Here is a 25,080-nt window from a genome sequence, read left to right on the forward strand (position 1 = left end):
CTCAGGGGGGGGCACTACAATGATTGTGAAATATACGATCATGGTGCAAAATAAAATCATGGTGTTACACGCAATATGAATTCCCAAGAAGGGGTTTCAACATGCTATGGTGCTTACCTCGTCAAGTATTTCCTATTGGGATTCTGAAGAAGGCTTCGGATGGTGATGATATTAAGGCAATGCGAAACTTTTATATGAAGTCATTACCTCTACTTTTATAAAATGTTATAAATGTATCACATACAATGGAAAAAATCGAGAAAATTAACAATTATACAAAAAAATGTCGTGAAAAAATTTCAATCTTGGCCAATTAGTGATGCTAGAATTAGAGAAGACTTCATAGATTGAGTCAGAATTCCTAGATAGAAAATTTTGATCGGAACCCTTGGTGCAATCTACAGAGATTCCTCCACGGATACGTGCATGAATTTCTCCAAGAATTCCCCCCAAAAACTCTGCCAGGAATTTCTCCAGAAATTCCACCAAAGATTTCTCCAGAAATTGCTCGAAGATTCCTCCAGGAAATACTCCACGAATTCCTCCAGAAAATCCTAAAGGAGTTTCTCATGGAACTCTTCCAGGAATTCCTCCAAGGTTTCCTCCATTGATTCCTTCAGAAAATTTTCCAAGAAATTCTCATGGAATTTCTTCAGGAATTCCTCCAAGGATTCATTCATAAATATCTTTCGAAATTCCTCAATAACTCCTCCAGAATTCCTTCCAGAACTCCAGAAAACCCTCCAGAAATTCTTCTAGAAATTCATCCACGCATTCCTCCAGAAAGTCCTGTAGGATTTTCTGCCAGAGTTCCTCCAGAGAATCTTAAAGGAATGTCCCCCGAAATTCTTCCAAGAATTCCCCGAGGAATTCCGCCAGGAATTTCTCTATGATTTTTTCCAGGAATTTCTTCAGGAATTCATCCAGGGATTCATCAATGATTTTTTTTTCAGAAATTTTTCAAAACATTCCTCAAGAAAATCCTCGAGGAGTTCCTTCGGACATTACTCCAGAAATTCCTCCAATATTTCCTCCAGGGATTTCTTCCAGGAAATCCTCCAGAAAATCCTAAAGGAATTTTTCCTGGAACTCTTTGGAATTCCCCCATGTTTGCCTCGAAGAATTCCACGAGACCTCCAAGGAATCCTTCACGGAATCCTCCAGGATTTTTTCCAGGAATTTCTTCAGGAACTCCTGCAAGGAGTCATTATTGAATTTCTTCAGAAATTTCTCAAAAATTCTTCCAGTAAATACTCCAAGAATTCCTCCAGAGATTCCTCCTGAAATTACTTCTAGGAAAAATATTTCAGGAATGTTTGACAGAATTCCTCAAATATTACCTCCAGGGATTCCTCCAGGAATTGCTCAACTAATTCCTCCAGAATATCCCAAAGAAATTTCTCACGGAATGCTTCCAGGAATTCCTCTAGAAATTCCTCCAAGGATTCCTCTGTGGATTTCTCCATGGAATTTCTTCAGGAATCCTTCACGGATTCTGCCAGGAATTTCAGGAATTTATTCAGGAATTCCTCCAGGGTTTCATTAGTGAATTCCTTCAGAAATTCATCGGAGAGTTGCTTCAGACAATCCTCCAGAAATTTCTTCAGGAAGCCTCACACAATAATTCCTTATACAGAAATTCCTCAAATATTTTTTTAGGAATTCATCCAGTAAATAATCCAAGAACTCTTCCAGAGATTCTTCCAGAAATTTCTTAAAGGAAACATATTTTTCCAGAAATTCCTCTAATAATTCATACAGGAATTCCTCCAATAAATACTCCAGGAATTCCTCCAGGAATTCCTCCAGGAATTCCTCCAGAAAATCCTAAAATAATACCTCCTGGAATTCCTCGAGAAATTCCTTCAGGGATACCTTCATGGATTCCTCCAGAAAATTCTCAAGGATTCTCTTCAGGAAATGTTGAATCCCTTGTCCAGGATTTTCTGTCAGAATTTCCTCAAAACCCCTCGAAAAATACCTCCAGGAATTCCTCCAGGGATTCCTGCAGAAAACTCTTCAGGAATCCCTGCCAGATTTCCTCCAGAGAATCCTAAAGGAATGTCTCCCGTAACTCTTCCAAGAATTCCTCCAGAGAATATCCATGGAATCCTCCAGGAATTTCTACAGGATTTTTCCAGAAAATTCTTTAGAAAATTTTGCCACAATTCCTCCAATATTTTCTTTAGGGATTCTTCCAGAAATTCCTCCACGGGTTCCTCCAGAAAATTTTAAGAAATTTCTCCCGGAACTTTTCCAGGAATTCCTCGAGGAATTCCTCGAGGAATTCCTCGAGGAATTTCTTCAGGGATTCTTTCATGGATTCCTGCAGAAATTTTTCCAAGAATTTCTTCAGGAATTTTTCCTGGGATTCATCCATGAGTTTCTTCAGAAATTCCCCAAAAAAATCCTTCAGAAATCTCTCGAGGAGGTCCTCCAGACATTCCTCCACGAATCCTTAAATATTTGTCCGAAAATTCCTCATAAAAATCCGGCAGGAATTCCTCCAGGGATTCCTCAAGGAATTCTTGAGGTGTTTCTTCAGAAAATCTTCCAGGAATTTCTCCCGCATTTCCTCCAGGAAGCCTAAAGTATTTCTACAAAAATATCTCAAAAGAATATTTCGGGCATAAATCTCTTTAATAAAGATAAATAATAATAATAATTCTTTCTTCTAAGGTAAGTGTAAAGGTTACAATTTCTACGAATTAGACTTTGCTCAACGATTTCCTCAAGAACCTTATGTATAAAATTTCAGGTGTTCTTCAGAAAATTTTACAAGGAATTTCTTCTCTTCACGAATTTATGGTAGACTTTTTTTTTCAGAAATTCTTTCAGATTTTCCATTAGTAATTTCTTTGAGAGTTGAACTTAAATGTATCGCATCAGGAGTTCCTATTCTTCCTTCAGTTATTCGTTGAAAATTTCTTTCAGAAACTCCTTGGACAATATTTGCAGGTGTTTCTTTACAAATTCCTCCAGGATTTCTTTCTTTAGGTTTTATTTTCTAAAATTATTTCCATTATTACATTTAGAAATTTCCAGAAGAAACTGCTGGTAAACAAATAAACAACTCTTGATTTTCTCAAAAAAACTATTGGAAGATTTTACAAAGGGAATGTAAAAGATTTTCCTGAAGGAATTCCAAGATAAATTTCCGGCGGAATTCCGAAAAAAATCCTGAAGTATTCTTGAAGAAATCCCGAGAGAAATTCTCGTTGGAAATCCTCAAGTATTTCTACAGCAATTCCAGATGGAAGAATTTCTGAGGATCAAAAGGCCGGCTCCAGAGGCACGTAGAGAAATAAGTCAAGGAATCCTATTTGTAAATCCGAATTAAAGAAAAAAAAACTTAAATATCCAGCTCCACTTCATTGAAACTTATCAGAAATTACTTTGGAAAACTGCGAGTGAAAAAAGCTTTGGGCTCATACACTTTTCTGCCAAGGCGAATCAAATTCTTTCTTTTTATTATTTCAATGAAAACAACTATCAAAATTCCATATAAAAACTAGCTATACTTTCAACAATAACAATTATTCATACAATTAAACAAACATTGTACAACATCAAACAAAACACCTAGCTATTCATGTCTCACTCCACATCATCGCAGTCCACCTGGACCGCCAGTCCGCAATCGCCTTGCGTCTTGGCACGCAACATGATCAGTTCGTTCTGTTCGGTCGAGATCGCCAGATAGTGCAACTTGCAGCGGATCATCAACGGCTGCGGTAGCGAAACTCCGGCCATGGCCCTGGCCGGACCCGTCAGTTTAAAATTGCTGAGCCGCACGAAACCCTGCATCCCCCGGTAGATGAAGATCTGGACTGTTTGTCGTGCCTCCAGGAAAGCGAGGATCGTTTCGTCCCGAAGTTCCAGGGCGGTTAGGTGCGATGGACGGTGACAGGGAAGAACCTGGTAGAGCTTACCAGTTTGGATGTCGGTGTAGATCTGGAAAGGGTTGAAAGGTTAGAAAGTTCGATTGAAACTTGGAATACAGTGATCTAACCTTGATCGCGTCCTGATCTCCTTGGACGACGGTGTGTACCACGGTAGACACTGCTACGAGATGGCGCTTTTTGTTATGTGGACCTGCATGGAACGCCACCACATAGCCTTTGGATCGCTCGGGGAAGTGTTGATTGTCGGCGATCATGATTCCTCCGTGTGGAATATCCCGGGCTATCGGAGTCTCGGTGGGCAGCTGCTCCTCGTTCACCGGAGGTTCCGGTATGTCAACAGCTTCCGGTTCTACAACAATCACCGTATCGTTGCCGAAGTAACTGTGTTCTTCTTGCGGAGAAAGGTTTTCTGGGTGGATGATATCACTGACCTCCGCTGATTCTCCCGTAGAATTCAGCAACTTTTCAGAGTACGTCTTTTTCATACGATCGTGCATTGATTGTGAGGAGAACAGTGCCATTTCAAGGCCGCTGTTTACGGTAGGACCTTCTTCAACAGTCTTGTTGACATTTGACAACAGAACCAGCAACTTACTGTCACTCAAGGCCAACCCAAGCCCAACTCCACTGGGCACAAACTCGTAACCTAAAGCACTCTTCGGAAGTCTCCACTGTTCCAAGGTGCTTCCATCAACGCCGTACTCCATCACGACAACTGGCGTTAGTACATAGAAGCTTGTGGACTTCGCCGGCTCAGCAGCTACGGATTGCATCGACGCGGTGTCAACCGTATTCCAGAGCAGCTGCAGCTGAACTCCCGTGAACAACCATACGCTGAGTCCCGATACTTCACATTGCGTGATCTCGTTGATTGATCGCGTCACCAAGAAAATCGCTTCCTCTCCATTGACCACGTGATTCCATTCCTCGACCAATCCAGTGTGGTATTTGAATATCGGGACAAACGCCTTTCCAGTTGGATCCCACTGATAGAAGTGACTTTCACATCCCATGTTCACCCCCAGGAAGTGGTACCCCAAGTGATCGAAGAAGTGGAACGACACGATCGGTAGATGTTCGTTGATCACCTGCCGCTGCACGAAGTACTTGAAGAAGTACATCCGACTCTGTGATTTGTCCACCAACTGTTTGGTGTTGGAGCAGAACGATCGCATCTCCGACTGGTAGTCTTGCAGTTGATCCTCCACGTTCTTTTTGGCGGCCTTCATCCGCTGGACGACGTCCATAATGTCTACTCCGTTGATCTTTCCATTGCCTTCCACGTCTCCGTTGAACCGAACATTCCGAGCGGAAATCCTCGCTTCAATGGTCTGATGATCGCGACCCTTGCTCCACAGGCTGTTCTCGTACCAGCGGTCGAAGTCCACGCCGGAGATCATATCCTCCGTCTCCAGACGATCGACGATCAGATGCCGGAAGGAGATGGGTGACTCGATCACCATTTCGGGTCCGATGGCAACCGGGGGTGCGAAGGGTTTCCCATTCAGCACCGGCGGAAGGGTGAGCGATTGAAGGACGCGGATCGAGTGGAAGACCGTCGGAAGCCGGACCCGCTGGTTGCCGTAGGTCTGGAAAAAGAAAAGAGAAGGAGTTAGATGATTTCGAGCGGTGAGGTTTGGGAAGATGGTCCTAACCATAAGGGTGTTCTTGCGCTCGTAAGGTAGCGTAACTCCGTTGACGTAGCCGCCGACCTCCATCGGTTGTGTGATTGTCATCTCGTGGATGAACAGGGTGGTCTCGATCGTCTGATCGGTGTTTAGCGTGATCAGATTGTTCATCGGTTGTCCGTTCAGGTAGTCCACGCGGAGGTGATCCGTGCGGAAGGCTCCCGGCGAGAAGAGGGTTTTCGCTGAAATGGGAAAGACGTTGATCTTAATCTTCTCTGTCCTCAAAAATATCCAGAAGTTAATAACAGATTTTCAGATCTACAGGAGCAGTTAGCCATCTCACTGAGGCGTCAAAATGCAAAATGTGCCATTACCGAATGAAATAACAAAACATATTAAGCATTTTAAGCTCTACTGGTTTATAAGATCTCTCGAGAAGTCTTAAAAAAGGTTTTTAGGTTTACAAAACTATTGATTCCAAATAATAAAAGTACCCATGCAGGTTCATATAACAAACAGCCTTTACCGATGTTCAGGATTCCTCCAATTACTCATTGAAATAAAGGCCTCCAGATCCAAAGTGATCGCGCTACTGGATATGCCTGTTGCTCTGGAAAAATAAAGTCCTGGCAACTCTCAGATAACCATGCCAATAACCACCCAGAATATTGTTGAACTCAAATCATGCTTCAGTTCAACTCTTTGAACACAGCTAACGCTTGTAGACCTGAAGGGTTGTGCTCCCGGGAATTCAAGTATCCGTCGAGCTCAATTGTCTAAGCAAAGCTTTTGAACCTCGTTGATCTCGTGAGCATATATCACTAGTATTGTACATCTATTTATTACTGGTTATGCCTGTAGATCTAAAGGTCTACACTCCCGGGAGATTTTGGATGATCGAGAATATCTGTTCAAATCAACACACGCAGTGCAGCTCAATCAAGCTCGTCAGTAAATACCACTATCAGGAAATATCCGTTGATTGCAGGTTTTGCCTGCAGATACATGCAAAAGTTCTTGGATGACCTAGAATATCCGTTGCGCTCAATTCTCTATTCAGCTGAACTCTGTTGGCCTAGAGATGAACCTGCCCAAGGCTGAAAGTCTCTAAAATAAAGCGAATTAAACTGTTGTTGGCCTAGTGACCCTAGTGAGCATATAACGGTATCATACAATATACATTATCACTGGATATGTCCACATTGCTCAAGGCCTGTAATCACGGGAGTTCGAGGATGCTTTCCGAGCCTTTGGCTGAAAACTCGTGAAAACAGATAAAACATTCTTTAATAACCTGCAACATCCGGCGAGCTTGAATTTGGCATACCACTTTTAACATCGTGAGCAAGTATAGCCTTTAAAGTATACCCTGTGATCACCGATTATACATCTACATCCGGAGACTTGTATTCTAGGAAGGGATATTAAAGAGTCCTTAAAAACTTCTTAGAGCATAAGTTATCTGATCTACAATACATGCATACATTGTGACTTCTCGTTGTATTATCAATAGGGTTCATATTCACATAAGCTCAAATATCTATGATTTATCTAGCTAGGAGTTCAATGACGGTTGATGAATGCGGGATCTCCCGTAACTCCAAGGCTGGACCGATTTTACGCTTCTGTATCACCAACACAGCACTCCGGTTATCAGCTTCCTAACCGTTTTTGGGCCTGTCGAATTCTGCCGTCCGCTTCCGGGTAGACATCCGTAACCATGCCCTGGATCCAATGATATACACCAGGTCACCATAGGCTAGTGGTGGTGGCATCGAAGGCCACTTCATCCTCTGGTTGATGGATGGTAGATACTCGGACATCCACTGTGCCCACAGCTTGTCTGTTAGTCTCTGTGACTGCTTGTACCGGTCCCAGAGTGCTTCAGCTTCGGTCGTCGGTGGCACGGAACGATCCTCGCTCACTGTGCCAACGTCACGAACGGCATGGTTCGGTATCAACGCTTTTTTTGATCCTGGTTGCAGAACAACGAACGTTAGCGACTGGGAATTGATGAGGTCTTCGGTCTCCGGTATGGTAATCAGAAGCACTTCGTCGGTGATCGTCCACCCGTCGATCAGCACGGGTTCACAGAGTGAACCAATCGTTCACTAGCCTCTGTCATGTAAAGTGGGCTGGACGGGTTGAAGTTCTAGCGGGTCCTGGAATCCGTGAACTCGTCGTCACATTTGCATTCGAACCGTTGTACGATCGTCTTGCTTGTTGCTTTAAAGTTCGCACCGTTGCCTGAGTTTAATTCAAGCGGCTACTTTCTGCGGCGCACGAACCACCGTATGTTCACCAGATACGTTTGAGTCATCAGGCTGTGAGTGACTTGCAGGTGAACAGGAAGATGTACCTCTTCTCTGATCTTCGGCCGACCGTGACACTCAACAGCCCACAGTAGTCCACGCTAGTATGGCTGAACGGTGAGCAGGTTCTGGAAGAAGAAACACTATCGAATTTCGTTGATTGCGGTGTCCATGTTCTCGTGGCATACTCGCCTGAGATAATACTCGTTGGGCAGCGGATGCTTTTTCGGTAAAATGTCCGGAAACCGTAACTCAAATACGTCGCTCTGCCTTCCATTCGCAGTAGACTCTCCACCTGCTGCTGGTCATCTCCACTTGCTGATGTTGTTATGATGAGTATGTTCTAGAGTAAACTTGGTCAATTTTAATAAATGTGTAACTTGAATTTGAGACAATAAAAACTGGCAGCACTTATATTCCACCACTAAAAGCAGCTTGTTTTATGGTGTCAAAAGTGAAGTTTATTTTCGATTTTCTTTCGCGTAAAAAGCCGGGAAAGTATCGGAAGTGTACGGAATCGCGAGATTATTCGTCGAGGAATTGCCTGGAATAAGAATTCCGTCGGGAAATTGTTCTGAGATGTGTGTGTGTGTGTGTGTGATCCAACTAACCCCCACTGTCCGGCAGTGGTATTATGGAAGAAAGTTTTCTGCAATATCATTTTGATGCTTTTGCAAAAAACTTTAGTCCGGGAGTTAGAAGGTGATAGCTCTATTGCAGATTCAGAGACCCATTTCAGAATGGCTGGAGAGACACGTCCATTCAGAAGTCACTTTCACTTACAATAAGCCCCGCATGTGTACATTACCGTTATCATTTGGATAATGATAATGCAAACACACTTCCTGATTCAAAGATAATCTTTGAAACTGGCGCGTATTTAGTTCATTTTGTTGTAGTAAAAGTAAGGCCACCGTTGCCACCGTTGCGCTTGCAGTCAGTCATCATTTGAACACACGTCACTGTAGCTCCCACAAAATTATGAATGTTGAGCCACACGGGATGATTCTCTAATCCCTCGCGAATCACCGATGGCATGGCGGTAGTTTAATAACCACATACGTAAAAAAACACGGAACAAAACTGCAGTCATAGGGACTTTGCAATGAAAATCTACTGGAAGGCGTAGCGCCATTGACTGTTCTACGTGGAAACGCAGCACATTCCTACACTCTCGAAACGGATTTCAGCACCGTTTCCGAACCCGAACTACTTTAGCAGCGGCATTCAAACACGCACAATCTTTGAAACCCCCCGCTATCGCACGTGTCATTTAGAAATGACGATTCTTTTCGAAATCAATAAATCCACTATTGAAATTCTCACAGGACAAGCACTCTTTCACACGCGGAATCTATCCGGATGGCGTAGCACCGGCCAAACCGTCAGCAGAATCACAAAAAAAAACAAATTGGCGAACGCGAAAGAAACGCGACGATCAAAACAAAACACGTCTGCACGCGGCTACGCCTACTGCGCTCTTCGTCGGGAAATTGTTCTGAGGTCGCGCAAAATCTCGAAGAACAATCGGCTCGGTGAAGACCACGAGAAAACGGATGACGCAACATCCAGTGAAAAGCGTAGTGGAAAGAGACGGAGCGGCGGGAGCGAGAGAGTGAAATTCCGAGTGAGCGAGTGGCGCTTGTCATGGCTCAAGGCGGCGTCGTCGGCGGTGTCAACAACAACAACTAGCGCCGCGACGTAGACGATCAAAGAACGATGAGTGTTTTGCGAGTGCATCCACCCAAGTTTTTTAAAAATCATTCCGGGACCGTTTCTTGGCCTATCCTTTTCCACAGCACTTTTCAGGTCCGTACCGCCCATAAACAGTGAGCGGTTGGCGCAAGAAAAATTCGGTTCGGTGTCAGATTGACACCGGCGCTTCGTGTAATGTAATCACACTATGTGAACTGTTGAAGATGGGCGGAAATAAAGCGAACTTGAAGTCGAGCGCAACTTAGCTGAAAGGGTTTGGTGGGCAGATCGTTCCGGCGGTAGCCCATATGTTCCTGAGGCATGTGAAAAGTGACAAAAACTTTAAAGGAGCGTTTCAAGCAGTTGATCTACCGCCAAGAGTACTTCAGTTTTCGCTGTTGGGACACAATACGTGCATTGCTCTGGGGATCATAAGTGTCCATAGTGTGAATGTGTGTGGGGAAGAAGATGGGTCCGGAAAAATTCGGAATCCGGAAGGCGATGCCATTGTGGCGAAGTTTGAGGATCTGTTCGCGGGAGATGAATGGTTCAAAGGTGTGGTGGACATTGAACTGAACAAGTTGCCACCGAAGCAACAAGAATCAAGACGTGTACCAATACTGTTGAGGCAAAAGTTGCAAGTGGAACTTGAAGAGTTGGAAAAACGCGGAATAATTTAGAAAGTGGAAGAGTTCACGGACTGGGCCAGTAACATAGTCATAGTGGTTCGAAATGACAAAGTGAGGATCTGCTTGGACCTTGTGCAGCTACCCTTCGGCTTGTCCTCGCCGGAGATATTTCAGCAGAAGCTCCAACAGGCACTTCACGGGCTCGCTGGAATTGAAGTGCTTGTTGATGACATCCTGGTAACTGGAAGAGGCAACACGGAAGCGGAAGCGGTTAAGGATCACAACCGCAAACTCCTGGCATTGCTTCAGCGATGTCGAGACGTCGGCATCAACTTGAACAAAGGTAAGATGAAACTCAAACAGAAGTGCGGTTCTTTGGCCACGTCCTGTCAAAGGAGGGGCTGAAACCTGATCCACAAAAGACAGCAGCAATCAGTTGTATGGAGTCACCGAAGGACGCAGCGGAATTGCAGCGGTTTTGGGGATCATCAGCTATATGGCAAAGTTCATTCCGAACTTGTCGGAGACGAGTGTACCCTTGCGGGAAGTCTTGTCAGCGGCATGGGGTAAACGACAGGCGAAGGCATTCCATGAGCTCAAGAAGAAGATCATCTCGTTGACCACGCTGAAGTTTTTCGACCCGAAGACCGAGACAACAATCCAGTACGATGCCAGCAGCTATGCGTTAGGAGCGGTGCTCATGCAAAATGGACAACCCATCATGTTCGCGTCCAGTATGCTTACTGCGACCGAACGAAAGTACGCACAGATCGAGGAGGAGACTCTTGCAATTTTGTTCTCCTGCAAGAGATTCGATCAATATCTGTTCGCAAAAAAGCAAGTCACCGTAGAAACAGATCATCAACCACTGCAGGCGATCGTTAAGAAGCCGCTATCAGAGGTATCGAAACGGGTGTAGAGGATGCTTCTCAGTCTGCAAAGGTACGACCTGAATTTGAAGTACGTTAAAGGAAGTCATGTCGTCATTGCGGACACACTGTCTCCGAACATAAATACGAATCAACGAGCAGACTGCGGAGAAATGGACCATCTTTGGAAGTCGATTGAGGACATCAACGCACTCGAAACCGTTGAACAGCACGAAAATCTACTTTTGAACATCCAGCGATCAACAGGGCAAGACGAGGTGTGTTGCGCATTGAAGGAGTATATCGTGAACGGGTGGTCTAAGGACAAAGACCAAGTCGAGGAGTGTGCTAAACCGTTTTTCCCCTACCACTGCGAACTCGTTATGCAGAATGGCGTGATACTCAAAGGTGATCGTATCATAGTTCCAGCTCAAAGTCGACAATTGGTTCTGGAAATGCTGCATTACAACCACCAGGGAGAGCAGGCGACGCTCAGAAAAGCTCGAGAAGTAGTCTACTGGCCAAACATGACGGACCATATCAAGAACTTCGTGAAGAAATGCGACATTTGCAACAAATTCAAGCCTATTCAACAATGTGAACCGATGCAAAGTTCGTCTGTTCCGGAATTTCCTTACGAAGTGGTGTCCATGGACCTCGGAGAAATTTCGCATAACGGGAGAAAGCTGTTCATTCTAGTAACTGTGGACCACTACTCAAATTACTTTGACGTGGACATTTTGGGCAGTCAGAGCACGAGTGCAATTGTGGAGTGCACGCAGAGGAACTTCAGCAGGCTGGGTATTCCGCGTCAAGTTACCACTGATTCCGCTAGGCAGTTCACCGGTGAGGAATGGCAAAGCTTCATGAGAAACTACGGAGCTCGTCATTCAACCAGCGCGCCTTATCATCACGAGGCAAACGGAAAGGCGGAGTTATCGATCAAAATAGCGAATAATGCAATCAAAAAAGCGTTGCAGGATGGAAAAGACATTTTGTTAGCTTTGCTTAAATGGCGTAATACACCACTGGGTAAGGGTATCTTTTTATAGGAAAGGGAAGATGTTATGATGAGTATGTTCTGGAGTAAACTTGGTCAATTTTGATAAATGTGTAACTTGAATTGGAGACAATAAAAACTGGCAGCACTTACATTCCACCACTAAAAGCAGCATGTATTAGTTGTGGCTGGTTCTTCTTCTGTAGTATGTAGACTTTGTCGTCGAAACCGACATCCAGAGATACAGCTCCGCCTACTGGTTTTCGTCCCGCTTCAGTGGTATTAGTATCGTTCGCACGTTCTCCTTCCCAACGCTGCTAATTTTTCCAGTGGCCGGTACGGCCTCGATCTCCAGCCCATCTCGCTTCCTTCAGCAGACCGATGCAAATCGGTAGACGCACGTTACTTTCCGGACTAAGACCTTCCACTTCGAAAACCGTCGCGCGTTCACCATCGGCTCGGTGACTGATTTATCGTGAAACTGCCGGCACGCTTGAATCTCCTCGATGGTGTTTGGTGCTACTCTTTCTTCCCCTGGGCAACATTCTTCCGGCAGGTAAAGAAACTTTTCACCCAGGAACCACGATCCGTTTGCTCCCACATCGTTAACGTGTCGCCCACGTTGCACTTCGTCAGCATCTACCTCCATTCTGTAAGCCTCGTTAGACTGTGGATCTCGCAAACCCGGAAACTACTTTTCAGGACGATGTTGGGAATGGTTCCACGACAGCACGGTCTTAGATTCGGATCACATGAAACGCTGCTTCATCTCTAACGAAGTTGTCTCATCGATGGAGCTCGCCAGCCTCGCTCCTAGCACTCGAGCTTGCAGCTCCAGTCGTGGTATTGAAACAAACTGAAGCGTCACGAGCCCGAACAGAACGGCCCGGTGGCAGTCTCGATGCGGATGTACACCACGTCCTGACTTGCATCTACGGAGACGTGCAGTTGTAGCCTGTTGTATCGCAGAGACGATCCGCCACGAAAATAGTAGCGGGAAATGCGGACCTCTTGGACTTGCGAAAGCCTCCGGATCCACCGTGCACTCTTAGTAGATCTGCTGCTTCCACTCACATCCGGTACGCCACAAGTCCTGAATCCGTAGAACGTGAAGACGGACAACATTTCTAACGGGTTGAAAAAGCCCATCACGCAGCTCAACAGGATCCTTTTGGTCGGCAGCTTCTGGCATGGTAGAAGCAGTGCTTGACCGTTCGTCAGCTTACTGGGCTCCACATGATTCCTAGTAACTGCTCGTATTCGGACTCCTTATCTTCGCTGAACCGTTTGACCCTCCTTTCACTATCCCAGAACCTCCAAGAACTTTTCTTAGTTCTCGACCAACTTCAAATCCGTCTCTGAAGTTGAGCGGCATTCCTCTAACTTTCACTCTGGCGTCCCAGACCAGACGGAATTTCTTCTTGCTCGAGTCGTAGACGATGCTCAGCGGAACGCTAGTGACGCCGTCACTTCATGTACATGTACACGTATGTAACCCAAGGTGTAACCTATGACGAAATAGTCGGCCATCATGGCAAGAACTTTGCGCCAAACAGCACGGGATCCCTCCTCAAGTGCTTCTCCATCAGCCACATCAGCCGCTTCCGTGCCATAGGGTAGCTGTCGGGAAACTCTGTGTTGTCGTCCGTCAACAGCAGTTCCGTCTCGAAGCGATCGTCGATCCTCCTTGTTGTCTTCTTCAAATTCTCCTTTGATCTTCTGTCTTCTCCCGGCTCTGCAAGCAAGGTTATGGAACTGCCGGACTCCTCCAGCGTGCAGTGATTCTTCAGGAGATCGCTCAGCTCCTGATTAGACACCGGCTGCACGAATGATGCACGGCCACTTCACTGTTCACGTTTCTCGGTCCCGTTCGGTACAAATACGATCAACATACCTTCGACCTCTCTGCTGTTAGCTCTTGCGGTCGACCAATTCGCGAAAAAAATAACATCCTTCAGCTCGGGTACCATCAAAAAATGCACGGTTGACTTTGGCTGCGCAGCAATTCAGTTCTGCGGCTGGCCTGACGAAATGGTGCAGCAGGATGAGACGATCCCTACAACCTTTGATGTTACAGCGGAAGCTTAGCTTGGAGTCGACGGCCTCTTTCAAGTTTTTTCCCTTTTAAAATTGAGAATCTCCAAGATTTCCCTTGAGTAACGGTCATCAAATCTACAAGCGTAATCAGTCGAGCTCGTCTGGAAGCCTTCCTGAAGCGAAACATCTTGAAACGCCTCTACAACCCCAAGTTTTGATCCCAGAGCTATTCTAAGGCCTCCAAAGCACTCCGAAGTTTGTGTCACAAAGCCGACATTCTAAACCAAATTTGATACACGTTGAATCAGCACAGAACATAGTCCACGGTACTCAAAAAGCCTCAAAGCACCCCTAGAAAATGTATGGTACATGAATTGGGTAATCTAGGTCATCCAAACTACTATGGAAATCATTTTCTTAAGATCTACAACATCTACCATCATTTGTGTTCACTCTGTTCAAGAAATTTAGTCACGTTGATGTCCATTAGACATCGCAATGTTACGAGCAACTCAATATTGTGGTAGTTGGACATTTCGTGAAATACAAATGGCCTCCAAAACACTTTGAATTTTGGATTACGATATCTACATCTTGTATTATGCTAAAATTGTAAAAAATATTCGTGCAATGTAGTCTATACTGCTGATGGAGCCTCAGTGCATAACTATAATGCTTTTGGTATGTTCATGGGATATTCCAGGCTTTCCAAACTATTCTGGAATTAGGACCTTCAAGGTCTACAGGCTCTAATATTGTTTCTGTTCACTCTATTGGCATTATTCTTTCACTACTGTGTCTGTTGCACCTCATAATATTACGAGTTTCTCTATGTGTTGCTATTTGGGTGTCCACTGGCATACAAATAGACCCAATGTATATCCAGGTATTCTGCTAAGAATTTCTGCCAAAAATTCCTAGAAGAATTCCTCCAGAAATTTTTCAAAAAAAATCCTCGAAAATTCTTCCGGGAGTTCCTCCAAGAATTCTACCAAAAAATTCTACAAGAATCCCTCTAGAAATTTGTTTAAGAACTCCTTCAAAAATTTTCCAGATATTACTCTAAAAAAATCCCTCTAAGTATCTCTCCAAGATTGATTCCAGGAATTCCTCATAGACTTTTGCCAAGAAATTCTTCAAGTAATCCTCCAGGAATTCCTCCAGAAGTTACTCCAGGAATTCCTCCAAGAATTCCTCTATGAATTTTTCCAAGAAGCTCTCAAGGAATTTCTCCTGAAGCCTGCAGGAAATGGTCCAGAAATTCTTCCAAAAATTACTCTAGGGATTCATCCAAGATTACCTTCAGACATTTCTCCAGAAATTCCTCCAGGAATTCACGAAGAATGTTTTCAAGGGGTTCCACCAGAAATTACTTCAGGAAATCCTCCAGGAACTTCTACAGGAATTCCTCGAAGAATTCTTCCAGGAATTCCTCCAGGAGTTTTTTAATTTTTTTTTAAATTCCTCAAGAAATTTCTCCGTGAATACCCCTAGAGACCTCCAGAAAACTTTGAGTAATTCCTCAAGAAAATGCTCCTGGGATTACTCTAAAAAATTGTCCGAGAATTCCATCAGGGATTTCCTCAGAAATTCCTCCGCAAATTGTTAAGAAATTACGCCAAAAAATCCACCAGGAACTCCTTCAGGAATTACTCCAGGTGGTTAACAGGCTCTACAGATGAGGAAAAAAATACTACAGAAAATGTTCTGGGAAATACTCCAGGAATTCCTACAATAAATATTCCTGGAAATACTCCAAAAAATCATCCAAGAATTTTTCCAGTAATTTCTCCAGGAATTCCTTCAGGATTTCCTACATGAATTATTCCAGGAAGTATTCCAGGAATTCCTACTAGGAATATCCCGGAAATTCCTCCAGAAAATTAAAAAAAAAAACTTCGAAAATTCCTCCAGGAGTCCCTCCAGGAATTTCTCAAGGAAATCTTTCAGTAACTCCAGGATATTCTTTTAAAATTTCTTCACAAATTACTACATGAACTCTTCTAGAAAGTACTCCAGGAATTCCTCCAGGATGTTCATCAGAATTTTTTTTGCAAGAAATTCTTGAAGTAATTCCTGGAAGAATTCTTGTAGGAATTGTTTGAGCAATTCCTGAAAGAGTTTTTCAAGGAATTCCTGGAGAAATTCCCGGAGAGATTTTTGGTGAAACTCTTGAAAGAAGTCCTGAAGGTATTCCTAAGGTAATTAATGGAAGGGAGTTCTGAAAGGAATTCCGGCTTGTTGGACGAATTATTGTCGGATATCTTGGAGGAATCCCAGGAGGAATACTTGAAGGATTTCCGGAGGAGTTTCTGAAGGATTTCCTGGAAGAATTCCCGATGGTATTTATTGAAAAATCCCTGGAGAATTACCTAGAGTATTTTATAAAAGAATCTCTGGCCAAATTCCTGGAGGGATTCTTGGAGGAACTTTTGTCAGAAGCATTGGAGCAGTTCTTGAAGAAATTTTCATCAGAGTTCCTGTCGAAATTCTGAAAAGAATTCCCGGAGGAATTCCTGCAAGGCTTCTTGAGATAATTCTCAGCAGAAGTTTTGGAGGAATAACAGGAGAAATTCCTGGAAAAATTCCGGGAGGAAGTTTTGGAGAAATTCCTGATGGGAATCTTGGAGGAATTCTTAAAAGAAATATTGTAGTAATTCCTGGAGAAATTTATGGGCGAATTCTGGGAAGAAGTCTCAGTGCAGTTCCTGGAGAATCACCTGTAGGAATTCTCGGAAAAATCCCTGGAATTGTTCCAGGAGTATTTTCTTGAGGAAGTTCTGGAGGTTTCCTGAAGAATCTTGGAAGTGTTCATGAACAAAATTTGTGAAAGACTTTTTGGATGAACTGTTAAAGAAATTTCATGAAAAAAAATCCTTGGAGGTATTTGCGGAGAAATTCCTGAAGGGATTCTTGGAAGAAGTTATAGAGAGACCCCTGGTGAAATTCGTGGAAAAGGTCCTGTAGGGTTTTTGGAGGAATCCTGGAGGGATTCTTGGAAGAATTCTAGGCAGATGTCTTGGAGGATTTCCTGGATGAATGCTTGAAGAAATTACATGAGGAATTATTGGTGGAATTCCTAGACGAATTCTTGGGGGAATTCCTGTAGATATGTTACAAGGAATTCCTGGATGAATTCCTGGAGGACTTCCTGGTGGAATTCCAAGAAAAATTTATTAAGGAATTCATGAAAGAGTTCCTGGAGTAGTTCCTGAAGGAGTATCTTTAGTAATATCGGGAGGAATTTTTGTCTTTATCTTAGAGTAATCCCAAGAGCATTTTTTTTGAAGAATTATTAAAGGTATCCTGAAGGAATTTCTAGAGGAATTCTTGACAAAAAATCCTAAAAAATCCCTGCAGGAATTTCTGGAATAATTCTTCCAGGACTTCCTGTAGAAGTTCCTGTAGGATCTCCTGAAGTAATTTCTGTTGAAACTCCTTGAAAACGTTTTTTACAAATTCCGTGAGGAATTTCTGGAGAAATGCCTGGAAGTAATCTCGGATGAATCCCTAGAGTATTTTTTGGAAGAATTTCTGGACCATTCATAGAGGAATTCTTGGAGGAATCCCTGGAGTAATTCTTGTAGGAATTTCTGGAGGATTGCTTGAAGAATTTCTTGGCAGAAGTCTATGACGAATACCTGAAAAAAATCTTGGAGAGATACCTAGAGGTATTCTTTTTTTCTGAACTGTCTTTAAGCCCCTTTTACAGCTCCCTGTAGTTTACCTGAAAACCTGTGAGGTCTCACTAAAACTCTGGAAAAAAACTCACTGAGTCCGACGCTTTCTGGACGCTTTCAAATCTCTCCGAGACTTACTTTCTTGGTTTTCCCTGAAGCTCTCCTGAAGAAAGTGCCTGAGAATCTCTGAAGTCACTCTGAAATGCCTGTGAAATCCTCCTGAAACCTCGTTCACAGACACCGTACAGACCTCTGATACCCCACATGAGTTCACCTTAAAATCACCCAGCTACTCACCCTCCTTTGCAACCTTGAAATCCTTTCAGGTAAAAACTCCTAAAATACCCATCAATCCCTGGTTATACTTGTAGATCTGAAGGACTGTATTATTAGGAATTCTTAGATATCCCAGGTCATCGGTATAAAATTCTGCTTAGCACAGCTCTTTGAACTATTTTAATTCATACCGTTAGAAAACAGAGCACTGTAACTGTATACGCCTGTAGATCTCATATTCGAGAGAGTTCTAGAACATCCGCATAACTCGATAATTTGTTGAATTCAACTGTTTTGATCTTGGGCAAAAATCACTATCATAAAATATCCAGTGACCACTGATTTCGATGGTAGATCTGCACAACTATATTCCTGAGAGTTCTTGAACAAATTTGATCTAGAATATCTGGCAAGCCTGACACTTTGTTAGGCTTGGATCTGTGAAGTTTGTGAGCACATGTCTGTGGATCTGAAAGCACAATATTCTTGCATAACCCAAAACGTCCGTTAAACAGAATTCTACATTTTGCTCAGCTTTTCTAACCACAAGTATGTTCTGCGAGTGATCACCATGTCCGCTTGCGGATTAAAAGGTCTATAATCCGTGGAGATTTTGAAGAACCTAGAACATCCAGCCATTTTAACTCTGCTTTAATTCCCGCTTATTGAACTATGCCAATACAGACCGTTAGTCTCACTCACTGTCTCGTAAGTCTCATTGGCGTTCAGCTCGTAGATTCAAAGATTTGGACATCAAGAGGTTTGAACTAAAAAATTTTCGAAACAGTTCCTAAAATTGATTGTTTCAAAATTCCGAAACATTTTGAATGTCCTATAGTATATCTCAGAAGTATTTGAAGTTATGAAACAAAACTTCGTAAGTCTAATTGGGGTTGAAGATCCTATGCTAAGAACTGCAGGATACTTTGAATGACGTTTGATATCCAAAAATAATCTTGTGATATCTACCAACCTTGCAGAGGTTTCAATAAGCATGGTTGAAGCCTTGGTTGCATTGAAACTACAGTGGCACAAATTTCTCAAATGGAGGAGAACGTGCCTTTTAAACCGACCTACTGATACCTGTATTGAAACTAGCTTCTGTTACAGCTGCCCTGATCTGTGTGAGCCATCTTCCAAACAAATGGGTGTACTGCACTCAAATGCTGCCCAGATATCACTGGTAACCCTGCTAAATCTAAAGAGCTTAGCTTCAAATCAATTTTAGATGATCTGAATCTCCGTATCTCTTGAAACTTTACTCAATTTTGTTTAAGGAACTTCTTTACGTGCGATAAGAATTAGCATTTGACAAAGCTCACGAAATAAAAAAAAAACAATCTTAGCTATACATAAAACTCAGTTAAATGGAAAGGTAACATGTTTGTGAAGGTCTTTACTTCAACAAATTGCTGTGCTACCGCTGTTCAAGAACTGTGCGGTTATATCCCATTGCGTTAAATTCCGAAAACCATCAGGATCCCATTAAGTCAACTTACCGTAGATCTCCGCATCCCGATTGATCATCACTCCGGTGCTCATCCAGACATCCGGATTGCATCCAACCAGGTTCGCCGCAATCATATCGCCCTTGATCGCCAGCCGATCCGCGTAGACCGGTTCGGCAAACACGATCCGGTCCGCCTCGATCTCCACCGGGTTCTGGCCGTTGATCCGTACGATGTCCTGCTGGATGGTAGAAATGTCCACCTGATTGAGGTACGTGGCCGAGAAGCCCCGATCGAAGAAGACCTCGTTCTTGAACAGCAACGGCTTGGTAAAGTTGTAGTCCTGGTCCTTGCGGATGATCGACGCCAGATGGGCGTCTACGTTTGGGATTTGGTTCATCATTCCTGCGATGCGAAGGGCTCCGATTTGGGCACCGTACAGGTACAGATCGCCTTTTATCGTGTGGACGTCTTTGGTTTCGTCGTAACCGTACGAGTTCAGGAGGTTCTGGATGGGCTCTTGGTTCAAGTGATTCTCAATGTGCAGGTGTTCCACGAAGACATCTCCCTGAATCTCCACATCGCCTTGCAGGTAGATCGTGTCGTTTCGCAACGCCAATTCGCTCATGTGGATGTTGTTGATGCTCTCGGTATTGACGTTTCCCTCAACTACCAAACCGTTCATGAATACGGTCGTACCATGGAACTCCGCCACTCCGGCCGATTTCCGTACCACATCTTCCAAGAAGTCCCCAAGATCGGCATTGTTGATCTGCCCTCGTATTGTCAAGTTTCCTTCAACCTGTATAGGATCGAGGAACCGGAAGGTTCCAGGTATCCTGTTCGGGCGATCCAACCAGATGACTTGCTTGACCAAAGCATCGAAGTTCACGTCATTTAGCATGTTGACCTGCAGATCACCTCCCACGTAGAGATTCTCAATAGGAATACTGCCCTGCAGCAGATGAGTCTTAAAATTGTCCACGCGGTCGAAACTCTCTTTCAAACCGCGAATATCTCGTCCATTCACGTGAGCCGTCGCTATTTGACTTCCCACGACCAGTTTGTTCACGTAGAATGGCGCAGTGACCTGCTGAGGTCTTGACAAGCTGAATCGGAGGTTGTCGAATGTTGGCAAGTGCACCAAGTTGATCATCTTCGAAGGCCCGCTCAAGCTCGACCCCGTCAACTTCATATGATTTACGTGCAAATGACTCAAGCTGATCTGGCCCGAGAGCACCAATTCGTCCTGTTCCGTATCCTTGTACTCGCTCCTAGTTTTCGAGTTCAGCGTTTTCGTGATCTTCAACTCATTCGCTTCCACATCTGGATACAAAGCGTTCTCTCGATTCTTGAAGATCAACGAAGTCTCCGTGTACTGATCGCCGAACAACTTCACCGAACTAACATCCAAGGCCGTCGCGTTCAGCCCATCAAACAGCCCGTCCAGCTGCAAGTCACGGATGAACACATTCCCATTGATCTCCCGAACGCTCAACTCCTGCTCGGTACTTCGCGTCACAAACTGATCCAGCTTGAACTCGTTGACCATGCCGGAGCCGATGGTAACCTTATCGCCAAATTCCACCGAAGCAATCCGCTTGGCCGCCTCGATCGTCACCGTGTGCTCCGAGTCGTAGACCACATCTGATAGGACAGCGTCCACATCCATGCCGTTGAGTTTTTCCTCGACGATCACCGGCCCGTCGACGAAGAGCTGCTTGAAGTGGCAGGCGGCCTTGACCAATGGGGTTTGAAGAAGGGATGGGTTATCGAGGAATTCGTCCAAATGTTTTCCGAGGATGGCTCCCTTGACTTCGAGACGCTCGGTTACGTGAAGTTCCCCGAAAGTTACGTCGCCAGGGATGTGCTGGTCATCGTGCAAGGTCACAATGTCCTGCAGATCCACCCCGTTGATTTTACGTTCGATGTCCAGGGCTTCAATATCTGGAATTGAGAGGGGAATTGGTGTATGCACTAGAAAAACATCTGAAAAGACTTACTTGTAAAGTTCACAAACCGCTTGTACCCAGTTACGATCGACTCCATCGGACTGTTGGAAAGCAAATAGTCCATCGGGAAGGCCAGTCCATTCAGATGATAAACCGTCACGTTGTCGTTCTCCAAAACCAAACTCCCATTGATCCTCACTTCAGCCAGTCGGTTCGGTCGATTCTTGAGCACAATTCGATGGATGATGTCACTCCACGGTACTCCGTTGACGCTATGCACGTACAAATTTCCGTCCAGTTGTAGCTTTTCCGTAACTAAAACATCCGTCATGTCATCGCTAGCTTGCCTGAACCGATTATCCAATTCTTCCAGGTCGAACTTCACACCGTTGATCGTCTCCTGAACCCCAACGTCTTCCAGTACTTCCACCGAATCAAACTTCAGGCTATCCCACCGACGGTTCTTACAGTTGAAATACACCGTCGATTCACTCAGATCCACCCCATTCACCGTTCCTCCTTTCGGCAAGATCACATTTTGCGCCACAAGCACATTGTCCACGATTAGCGCATTGGCTAGCTCGATCTTCTCACCCGTATTAAATACCAGATCACTCGCCGGAATTCCGTTTACAGTTTCAAAATTCAAGTGGCGTACTTTTAGATCTTTCACCCGAAGCTCCTTCACACCATCATCTCCGGTTTGTCGAAGCACCCGAAGTAGCGGTGGATCTTCCTCTAGCTGCCGCACATACAGATCATCCGTGACCAAAGCTCCACCGACCTCGACCCTACCCTGAACGTACAACGGCTGGTCCAAATCAAGCGAAAAGCTGTCGTTGTGTCGTCGAACCGTGAAGTTCAGCTGTTGTTCCAATTGACTCAGTAGTGCCGTCTCCGCTTCGATCTCTTGCGCGATCGCCGGTACGTTGACCGCCGTGTCCCGATGTGACCAAATCTTGCTACCAACCACGATCGTACCATTCGGCCAATGGAAGTGCGAATCTTGAACGACCAAGTCCGCTTGGATCGTTCCCAAAGAACAATTCTGCAGTGTTAACAGTGGAACATCGTACAACTGATCCGCTTCGGCGATCGCCGCGAAGCCTTCGCTAATCACCTCGTCCTGGTAGTGGACGATCTTGGTGAATGCATCGATCGTGTCCTGCATCTCCTGAGTCTTCTGCCGGATTGGATGCTCTGCTGAAAGCAGTTCTATGTGTAGATTGAACAGAGTGGAATGAGTCTGGTACCGGGGAACGATCATCGAAACCTTCTTGCCCCGAAGTATGATCGCCGACCCGACGATACCAGTGGGCCGGTAAAGATCCAGCATACACGAGACCTCATTGTCCATCAGTTCGTCCTCCACGTAGCATGGGATATTACTTCGCAGATCGAAGGACTCGCCGTTCCACACGAAGACGTCCAACCTCTGGAGATCGTGCGTCGAGAAAAGCATCTTGTGTTGAACTAGCAGGATCAGATCATCGCGGTAGGTCGGAGTCGGAATTTCATAGTATGCCTCCACAGTCTCCATCGCCTCCATTGGAATACGCTGGGACGTAAACACTCCATTGGCGTAACGCACGATCTGTGGCGATCGCCCTCCGATCGCTATATACGCGTATCTTCCAACCTGGAAAGCCCCTACCGTTTGTACCATTTCCGACGTGTAGTTCGCGATCAAATTGAACCTTCCGCGGTATTTTTCCCCAGCTTCCAGCGTGTAGATCATGGCTGTGTCGTTCTGCGGGAATGTCACCAGAAACTCCCTTCCGACCCTCACCAACCCGACTTTGCTACAAGGGAAAGCAAGATCCAGTCTCTGCAGCAGCCAAAACTGCTGTCGTTCAAAGTTGAACTCGTACAACGTTGCCGAAACGGACTTGTGCTTGTTCGGATGCGTCCCCACCAGCAAGATCATGTGGATATCTCGGTATTTGAAACCCTTGATCAACGTCGTCATCTTGTACAGTGGCCATCGCCACTCCTCCGTCAGCTCGAAGTTTGTATCCGGTCGCATCGTATACCAGATCAGCTGCAGCTCTGTCGCCACGATCAAGCAGCTGATCGGAGTCTCCGCCGCCGAGTCCCAAACCGTGATGATCTCGAAAGCCGTCGGAACCGTCTCCATCAATACTTCCTGTTGTAACTTATACTCTCCAAAATGCTCGAACAAGATCACAATGCTGCTGTTACTCAAACCTACGATCACATGCTGCTCGTTCTTCTTGAGTTCCAACGTCTTCCACCATGTCACGTTCGGTCCGAACGTGAAGTTTATGTCCTCCCGAATGGAATCGATCAGCAGCGTATCTCGGCTGTAGTCATTGACCAATGGCTTGGCGACCGACGCTAGCGTATTGATCAGCCCTGGATTGACGATGTTGGCATCGATCGCCTCGTGGAATGCGTTTCGGAAAGAGCTATCCCGGACGTGCTGGAGCATATCCTGCGGGGTGTCCGTGTCGTTCAGGATGCGATCTTTCAGGTTCTTGATCGCGTCACCCATACTGGGCTTGGGCGTTGCCTTGGTCGTGGGGATTTTCTTCTGCGGGCGCTCATTTTGAGCGGGTTTCTTCGGACTGCTTGGCCGTTGGTCATTCGGGAGTGTGTGCGCCGGTTGAACGACCTGCGCGTTTGTCCTGATCTGGATCTACAATGTAGGGACACGTGTTTGAATTTGTGTAAATTTGGCACTAATCAATTTCACTTACCTGAATCGCTGTAATCAGAAAAAGCGTCGAAAAAAGAAGGCCTAACCTATTCATGGTTTATGCATGCTTGTGAAGCTGGACCACAGAAGAGCAAGGTCACGAACAAAGAACAATGGCCAAGGGTAAAAAATGCGGCGATCACGTTGGATGGGTTTCAGTGGCTTTGACGTGGTAGAAAGCCGGTGGAGTGATGACTGGGATTTAATTTACTGTTTGAAAGGCACACACAATAGACATGGTTGTGGTAACTGTGCGAACGTTGTGACAGTGGCAGATGATCGATAAGTTTCGGGATTGATGGTGGTTTTTATCTATAGAACAGTGCCCATTCTGAGGGTAACCACAGTACAGTATTGTTCAATGCATTCGTAACTTTTTAGATTTTCATACAAAATAGTTTATTTCGGTGGGATGGATATACAGGGGATGGCCAAAATGTTTGGGATAGGCAACTTTTTTTTCTCTCACAAAAAAGTTCAACATGCTTTAACTTCTCATATAGTGCATCAAAAATTCTCAAATTTTGTTTGTTTGTCAACCTATTATATGTACATCATTGGTACAAACTTGAGCTCGATTGGTTAATCTTTTACAAAGTTAGAGCTATTCTAGTAAACACATTTTTTAGACAACCAATTTTTGAACTGTCATGTCTAAGAAACCAGTGAACCGAATTTAATGAAATTTTTAACGTTTATTAACAATATATTGATGCTTGATACGACGTTATAAAACGTAATATTTTCTCACGACGAATAAAGTTATACCGGTTTGACATTTTTACCTATATACACAATATTACACAAAAAATACAAAATTTGTTTTTCCTTTAATCCAAATAAGCTCTAATATATCTTTGGATTGGAGAATTGGAGATATCTCGAGAACAGTAGTAGAAAATCTTTAGATAACAAAACTAAAATTTTATG

At 44.5% G+C, this 25,080-nt stretch overlaps 1 protein-coding gene across 1 annotated transcript; it reads right to left on the reverse strand.

Annotated features, from left to right (window-relative positions):
• Nucleotides 1–3,446: 3,446 nt before the first annotated feature.
• Nucleotides 3,447–24,327, reverse strand: LOC109426161 (uncharacterized). Its single transcript, XM_062859339.1, has 6 exons — nucleotides 24,152–24,327; nucleotides 21,483–24,090; nucleotides 19,531–21,426; nucleotides 5,561–5,775; nucleotides 4,013–5,494; nucleotides 3,447–3,954 (listed from the first exon to the last, which is right to left on the reverse strand). The coding sequence occupies exons 1-6, from the start codon at nucleotides 24,203–24,205 to the stop codon at nucleotides 3,598–3,600; spliced, it is 6,612 nt and encodes a 2,203-aa protein (XP_062715323.1). The 5' UTR covers nucleotides 24,206–24,327; the 3' UTR covers nucleotides 3,447–3,597.
• Between the last annotated feature and the right edge of the window lie 753 nt (nucleotides 24,328–25,080).

The sequence above is a fragment of the Aedes albopictus genome, chromosome 3 (assembly GCF_035046485.1).
Source record: "Aedes albopictus strain Foshan chromosome 3, AalbF5, whole genome shotgun sequence".
Taxonomy (NCBI): Eukaryota; Metazoa; Arthropoda; class Insecta; order Diptera; family Culicidae; genus Aedes; species Aedes albopictus.